At 31.0% G+C, this 8,395-nt stretch overlaps 1 protein-coding gene across 1 annotated transcript; it reads right to left on the reverse strand.

The window, feature by feature from the left end:
• Nucleotides 1-3,680: 3,680 nt before the first annotated feature.
• LOC107832800 (serine/threonine-protein kinase RIPK-like) lies at nt 3,681-6,527 on the reverse strand. Its single transcript, XM_075227938.1, has 5 exons — nt 6,069-6,527; nt 5,807-5,942; nt 5,057-5,193; nt 4,739-4,862; nt 3,681-4,339 (listed from the first exon to the last, which is right to left on the reverse strand). The coding sequence occupies exons 1-5, from the start codon at nt 6,438-6,440 to the stop codon at nt 3,792-3,794; spliced, it is 1,317 nt and encodes a 438-aa protein (XP_075084039.1). The 5' UTR covers nt 6,441-6,527; the 3' UTR covers nt 3,681-3,791.
• Between the last annotated feature and the right edge of the window lie 1,868 nt (nt 6,528-8,395).

An 8,395-nucleotide genomic window follows, 5' to 3' on the forward strand; every position in this document is an offset into this window, starting at 1 on the left:
CTCTTTTCTTAGTTTTTTTCTTTGGGTTTTGTATATAAAAGTTAACGTTGACAATTCTTATATATTCTTATCAAAAGAACGGCGAATGAATGGAGGAAAGGGATCATATTCATGTTAATATCTGAAATTCAATCAAATGGAAGATTTTGATTATGCATTCTTTTAGACGGGGATAATCCAATTCGCTAAAAGTTGCAATTTTTGTCCCTTGGGAGTTGGTATATATATTTATTTTGGTTCTCATGATATCATATTTCACCTTTGCTTCATTAATTTGCGTACTATTCGCTCTCAAGTATCAACATTTCACGTGGATTGACTATAAAATTTTCAAAAATTAATTGACATTTAAAGATCCCTCTGGCTCTCCCTCAATGTTTCACTAGCGATATTTTATCAAAACCCAATATTTATTCCCCCTCCCCTCCCCCACAGGCCACACCCACACCCACACAAAAAAAAAAAAAAAACACTCCCCAAACAAAGGGTCTATCAATTCAACTAATTATGTACATTGTTTCTAACTGGGAAATTTACTTAGGTATACTATTATATAAATTTATTTATCACTTTTCTTTAGATTTTTTAAAAATTACATTCTCCATCTATATTTATTACTTTTATACAAAATCTTTATAAACAGAGTGTCCCTTAAAATTAGGATGTAACTGATATAGCCCCCTCCTCCAACGTCGCCCCATTCTCCTCCCCTTCTCACTCTCATATATATCAATTATACAAAGCCCCCAAAATCACGTTTTCATGATGTTTTCAAAAATATTTCAAAATATTTCTTTCTCTTTCCTACAAATCAACCCAAATCTCTTTCTCGTCACACAAATTCATCGACATTATCTCTAAAATTGCAGCAACAATGAGTTCTCATTGACATCCATTAAAAAGATTCGAAACTTTAAATTCAATATTTAGGTTTTATGAATATGTGATTTGTTTGGATTGAGTGTTCTTGCAAATGAATGCGAATATACTTGGGGTTTATATCTTAATTTTGAGGGAGATTAGTTAAGTTTAAATTTGGTTTTAGGTAACTTCAGATTAAAACTCGAAGAAGAAAAAGTTTTAAAATTATATCACGATTGTATGATAATTGTATCGCAACTGTATCAATATTCGAGTTTTACAAATTTGTGATATGTTTGGATTGGATGTTCTTACAAACGATTGAGAATATACTTTGGAGTTTATATCTCAATTTGAGAGAGATTGGTTAAGTCAAAAGTTGATTTTAGGTAAAATTTCAGATTGAAACTCGAATAAGAAGAAGTTTCAGAATTGTATCATGATTGTACAATAATTATATGATAATTGTATCACAATTGTATCGTAACTCTTTCAGGACTATAACATAACTATATGATAATTATATCTGAATTGTATCTGATGCATCAATACATGCATGAAATAGTATCTGATATAACACTATTACAAGTATAATACAATTTTTCTATTAGACGAATCATATTAGTTTTTTATTGTTTTGAATGACTTTTGTATGTGATGTGTTCTTCTTATTTGATTTTCAATCTAAAAATAAAAGCTAAGATTATTGGCGATTTTGTGCTGGTTATGGAGTTTGTTGCTGGTTTTAGGTGGAATTTCATATTAAAACTTAAAGAGGAAGAAGTTCGAAATTGTATCACAATTGTATCATAAGTGTATGATAATTGTATATGATACATCAATATGTAAAACAACCTGATACAATACTAATACAAGTATAATAGTAGAAATGACACATATAGCCACTCTAAAGAACTGCTATTTAGGAATTAACCAGTAAATCCTGAATTTTAGTTTTTCAGTTTAATTTTCTAGGACAAAAATGTCCTAAGTTAAGATTTTTAGTTTAAAATTTCTGGACAAAATAAATACTTAATCTCTAAATAGCGTCCCTGAGAACGACTATCTGTTGCACTTGTCACATTATAATACAACATTATATCATAATTGTATAAGAAATTTATAAGAGTTGTTTCAGAATTGTATTAAAATTGCCTCAAAATTGTATCTGAATTGAATTTGATAAATCAATACCTAAAAATATTACATGATACAACTGCTAAATCTCAGGTTCGTTCATTTGTGAAACATATATTAAGTATATAGAGACTTATTGGATTTTTTATTCGTAACTCCATTAGACTGTAGACTATTGAGCCTACTTGAGATGAGGAAAGAAAAAAAAGGAGAAAGACGAAAGCTTGGCAAATTTGGGCTGCCACTCAACCCTCAACAGCAGTCAAATGTCACTACAATTTGCGTAGAAGAAGAGGTAGAGAGGAGTGGAGAGAAAAAAAAGGAAAGCATATGGGCTGTTATCTGGCCTAATGGGCTGTTATCTGGCCTGCTCTGTCCAAGCACAGATTGGCAATCGAAGGATGGACTGTGTGAGTTTGGATTTATAGAGCAACGAACAACTTTCACTCTGTGCAGTGGAAGGATAACAGATTGGCATCATCCAGGCCTAACAAATGCCTGATTAGTTGCTCCAATTAAATCATCACTTTTTCCAAAAAAAAATTAGTTTCTAAATAAACTATACTCCTGCTTATCCAAACTAGTTATGTGATATAATATAGGGCTTCTGAAAAAGAAATACTATCTTATATTTTCCAAAAAAAAGGGAAAAAGTTGCAGACACCACGCGCGAACTGTTAACACCTCGCTTGACATCTAGTGGTATATAGGATATATATAAGTATTTGAAGGTTTATCAAACATATTGCAATATAAAATGTCTATGCACGTCTTTGTGGAAAAGTTGTCCGGCCTGGTAATTAACACTAATCTTTGATCATTATCTTTTAACACAACTGGTACGTGGCTTAGTGGTCCTTATATTACGTAATACACATATTTTAATTGATATTTCGTATATACCCTTGGTTTTGATACCATGATTTAAATAATGGGAGGCTTGATTTGGTGAGTGTAAAGATTTTCTGCACAATATAAATTTTAACTTGTGATCGCAATTTTTTTAGGTTAGTTCCATTTTTACCAGGTTATTAGTTAATCGTTTATCCACAGATTTACCTTTAACTTTTTTTTTTTAATGATCTGTTTGTGTATATGATTTGTAAAATGTATAGAAGTACTTAAATTCTTCTCACTGTCATTTTTATTTAGAGGCACGATTATTTTTAATTAGCGTCATGGCATGGGTGGCATCAATCAAAATGTTTCGTTGTAATTTGAATTTTTTTTTGTTTTGGAATGTATATTTTTTGGAAATACAACATATACAAAGTTGGTATCTGTCTCTCTTTCTGGTAAGTAAGTAACTTTATAAATTACTAAGTAAAATATTTACAAAACATAGCTTAGCATAAAATATATAACTAGCTAATCCCTAAAGAGAGAAAAAAAAACAGAAAACGGCTACTAAGTATGGGAAAAAATTTTATGGTATGACTCATACAACTGACATTAATTAATTATGTGAGGCCACAAAATCTTAGGTCTACAAAATTATGAAATAAAAAAGAGACTTGTGTTAAGGCACAAAATAAACTTTTTAGTATCGTGGCTATCAGGTTATAAGGTTAGTTGATATCTGTCTTGTCGTAACTTACGGTGAATTTTCTTCCCAATTGTTCAACCGCTAAACAAATTTCTAAAAGAAAGAAAGAATTTTGAGCATTTTTTTGCTCTTCTCATTAAAATCATAAACTATTACTCTATCAGGTAAAAAAAATTAAATAAAATATGGATGAATGATCTCTATCTACAGTTTTTGTTACAGAATTTGTTTTTATAATTATTTATATCTAAGCTCTATGGAAATCATTGTGCAATGGTGAATTTGGACCGAGTTTCTTGTGTAGAGCCTTTTCCGAGTAAATTGTTGAATTTTGAGGACTTCTTCTATGCTTACGATCAAGATGATGATGATGGTGTGGGCTATTTTCTTTCTTGATCGTTTTCTTTTGGTCTTCCTTTCCATTTTCTTTGCACAATTCTTTCACTTCGGCTGGAGCAATATACACAAATGTCATGTTTGAAATATCCTTATAATCCTTCAATGGTTCAAGGGTTTTTACCACTGAAGTCATTTCTGGTCTAGCCTTTGGCCTGTGACTTAAGCATTGGTAAGCTACTAATGCTGCTTTTTGTGCTCCTTCTTCCGAGTATAAACCTTCTAGCCTTGGATCCATTATTCTACGTAGTTTTCGGGGATCTTTCAGTTGAGGTCTTGCCCAATCTGCTAAATTCTGCTCTCTATTTGGACGAGTTTTATCAACTGATCTTCTACCAGTTAGAAGCTCCAAGAGTACTACTCCGAAACTGTATACATCACTTGCTGCAGTCAAATGACCTGCAAAATTTTTAAAATATTCATTAATAGGTGGACCGAAAATCACGGCACTCACTACTACTTGGTGAGACTTTGTATAAGTATATATATTTAAAACATTTAAAATATTAATAATGAAATCTGAGATATTAAGCCATTAGGTAAGAATATCATGGTACCCACTACTCTTTGATGACAATCAATGAAAGACTTAGTGTAAGTATATATTTCATACATTATATAGTTAATAATTGTATACTCCTAGTTTAGTTAGAACCTAGCTACCTCTGCGGTTCGTGACTACAATGGATTAGGCACTGTTTCATATATCTAAACAGATTATAAAATTTCCCTTCGACCGTGCAAAATAAAAAAAAAGAAATTAAAGAAATAATGGTGAAATGATCAATGAATATTTACCAGTCATGAGGTATTCAGGAGCAGCGTAGCCTTGGGTCCCCATTACTCGGGTGGAGACGTGTGTGTCATCTCCTTCTGGACCATCTTTTGCAAGACCAAAATCTGAGAGTTTGGCACTGTAATCCTGGAGGAAAAATATATAATTAGTAAATATATATATATGTAAAGAGAGAGAGAGACTATGTATCATGTTGTTAGCTTTAGTACTTTTCTCAAGATCATTTAGTTCCACTATTTAATTTATGGGCAGTTACATGTAATATTAATCTTTAGATCACTTGATAGTTTAATTAAAAATTAACTAACACAGGAACTTACCGAATCTAACAAGATGTTTGAAGCTTTAAAATCACGATATATGACTGGTTTTTCAGCTTCATGGAGGAAAGCAAGACCTTTTGCAGCTCCAAGTGCTATTTTCATCCGCGTTGACCATGGAAGCGATACTGAATATCCTGCAACATCAACAATAAAGCTAAGTTATTTAATTGAACAATCATTGTTTTATGTTTTATTTTTTCTGAATCTTGTATTTCAATTCATTCGTGAAACAACGTAACGTGAACAAGTTAATTTTTTTTCTTTTCATTTTGGACAAGTATAATCCAAATAAATAATGAGCTGAACTGGCAATTGCTTTTTAACCAAACTTTATTTGACTGATTCGGAGTTGGTAAAGGGAAAGAGTGGACCAATCTGTGGTCAATTGTCACACATTTACACTGTAACTGACCTTTTCCAATCCTGTTTTTCTTCTCCCTCTTCAAATTTCTAAATTATACTAATATTGATCACAAGTTGGATGAGTGCTTTATGTGGGATACAGCTATTTTTGTGCAGACTGAAGTTCCAAAAGCCAAAATATATTTCGGATCGAGTAACTTCCATATATATATATATATATATATATATATATATATATATATATATATATATATATATATATATTAAGGTTTCTTATTAAGATTTTGGATGTAGAAAATAAGTACTAATAATTTACTACATAAACGTAAACTCTTTCAGATTAGCAAGGTAGATAGTGGAATGGTAAAATTAAAGAGAACATACTTCTAAACAACTGATTCTCCAAGCTGCCTCTGGGCATGTATTCATACGCTAACAGCCTGTGTTCTTCTTCACAACAATATCCTATCAACTTCACCAGATGTGGATGCCTCAATTGCCCAAGAAATATCACCTCAGTCTGCTCACAAAAATTAAATATATTTATAAAACATATGAATGTTGTTCGAATCCTCAAAACTCCATAACTTTTAGAGGATCTGGCATATTAAAGTTGAGTAAAGGGTTATTAAGGTAATTTTCATACCAGCCATTCTCTATGACCTTGAGTGCCATCTAAATCCAAAAGCTTTACAGCCACAGGTTGAGCCTTCAAACCAGGTCTAAGTTTATCATCAATGAAACCTTTGTGAACTGGTCCAAACCCTCCTTCACCCAAGAAATTACTCGAAGAAAAATTCTGTGTGATCACTTTCAATTCTTCAAGTGTGAAAATATGAAGATTTGAACCAGCAAGAGAAATCGAAAGGTCCTCTGAAATAGTTGAAGCGCTGAAATCCGAAATAGAAATCCTATGAAATGAACTTTGTTTGGTCACCACTTTTATCTCCTTTGGCTTTGGTTTTGGATTCTCGCCTTTAAAACAGCTAGGAACTAGAGATTCCCATGTAATCTTCATCACTTTACTACTCAATCTTATGCCCAAAAACCAAATAAAAAAATGAATGAATGTTCTATATTCTTTGAGAAATGCCTTCAAAAGATATATATATATATATATATATATATATATATATATATATATATATATATATATATATAGAAAGAGAGTCTTCTTGAAATGTTGTTGTCGTTGGAGAAGAAGAAGATTGATGAGCAAGAAAAGAAGACGAGTTTTCTTGAATGTGGAATGGTCTATTAAGAAGTTTATAAGGAGAGAGGGGCAAGACCTAATATTCAAATACGTACTCAACTGCGGACACAAAGAAAGAGGTTCTCAACTCCTTTATATAATGTACTAGACGTATTTTGTTTATATTTTTTATATAAGCTTCTGGCTATTTACTTTGTTTTTTTCTAAATTATATTAAGTCAACTTTATTTGTCATGAATACTTCTTCCTTTTCCACGTTATAGCGTGTGTTTTTATGTGCACTTCCACTAACATTCTTTATATGTGTATAAAGACGTTGTGATACAGTAAAAGCAGATACCGTAAAGAATTTTTACTATTAGGTTATTTAAAGACCAACGAATTTAAGTTATATGTACGGTCATTATCAGTGTACTATAACCTGTGATAGCAATAAGATTACCACTTACATAACACCTATCATAAAAAGTTATCTGTAATTTAAACACAAGTAAATTAATTATGTAAATATTTTTAGAGCATCAGTGCATGACTTAAACTCTAAACTATTTACAGGTAACTTTTGTAAATATGATAAATTTGTAACCTGCAAAAGATTGTATAAGTAACCTGTTACAATTGGTAAAAATACATGAATAGTTTAAAAAATATTTTTATCCTAAATATATATAGGGGAATATTCAAAGAAGAAACATTACTAATACTAGGACGAATTAGATGTGCTAAAATATTCTCAACCAGACTGTAGCAGAAGCAGTCATACGTTTTGGTTGAAAAAAAGACTTGACTTGGCTGCCCCCTATTTTGACTTGGTTTCTATGTGATTTTGGAAACTCTTAATTGGAGGAAAGCTGTTCCCAGACCTTCTAAACTTGTTTCAAGCGGCTCCAACCGGAAAGTGAATTTGAATTATCCCAATACGCGATTTATATCAATAGAAACTAATTATTGCAAATTAATTTTATCACTATTGAGTCTTAAAAGTGAAACGTCCGTCAGGTCTTTAATTGGTTCTGTTCCTCGTATCTAAAATTTATTCCTTAAAGCTAAAGATATATGAATCTATCATTCTAACATTTTAATGACATGAAACATAAATCACCATATAGTTTGTAATGCAAACAATTTAAATTGTCTAATTAGACCTCTCAAATTAAATCACTATATTTATAGTTTCGTTTACTATTTGTCCATCATAAACCAAAAAATCTAACGCCTTTTACTTTCGTAAAAGAGCAACATACAATTATTCATGTATAGATATTGATTTCTTCGACGTAATTTTAGATGAAGTAATAATTGGCCTAGATTTTTGTTAATCGTCATGGTAAAAGATATAACGACAAAAAATTATCTTCGCTAGAACTTAAACGGTATTCTTGCATCAGATAGAGTCAATGTCATTCGTAGAATAAACTGCTTATACTATCCGTTGTATTACACCAAATACTACTATAACAATATAAATGATGAGTTTATATCAGTCTTGAACTTGGATATTATATAACTCCTTTTTGAGTATAGGAGGGAGGAGATGGATAACAGTTATGAGATCCAGATTCCTAGAAAAATAAGACATGGTCTTACCATGGCCTCATCATAATATAAAATATTTTTTTTATCTCAAATTCAAATAAGTCTTATCCCCCCAAAAATTTTAATTATTATAAATTGCTAAGGTTAGTGATCAATAATAGACAAAAAAATACTTATAGCTTGGTTATAAGTATTTTAATTCAATAATAGACAGGAAATATTAG

Source organism: Nicotiana tabacum, chromosome 13 (genome assembly GCF_000715075.1).
Source record: "Nicotiana tabacum cultivar K326 chromosome 13, ASM71507v2, whole genome shotgun sequence".
Classification (NCBI taxonomy): Eukaryota; Viridiplantae; Streptophyta; class Magnoliopsida; order Solanales; family Solanaceae; genus Nicotiana; species Nicotiana tabacum.

Bases quoted from the DNA above. Each gene is read 5' to 3' on its own strand.
- LOC107832800 (XM_075227938.1), bottom strand. From the start codon at position 6,440: ATGAAGATTACATGGGAATCTCTAGTTCCTAGCTGTTTTAAAGGCGAG. The intron at 5,943-6,068 runs GTATGAAAATTA...TTTTGTGAGCAG, and splicing joins AAGGTCATAGAGAATGGCTG to ACTGAGGTGATATTTCTTGG. The intron at 4,863-5,056 runs GTAAGTTCCTGT...TTTTTCCTCCAG, and splicing joins CAAACATCTTGTTAGATTCG to GATTACAGTGCCAAACTCTC.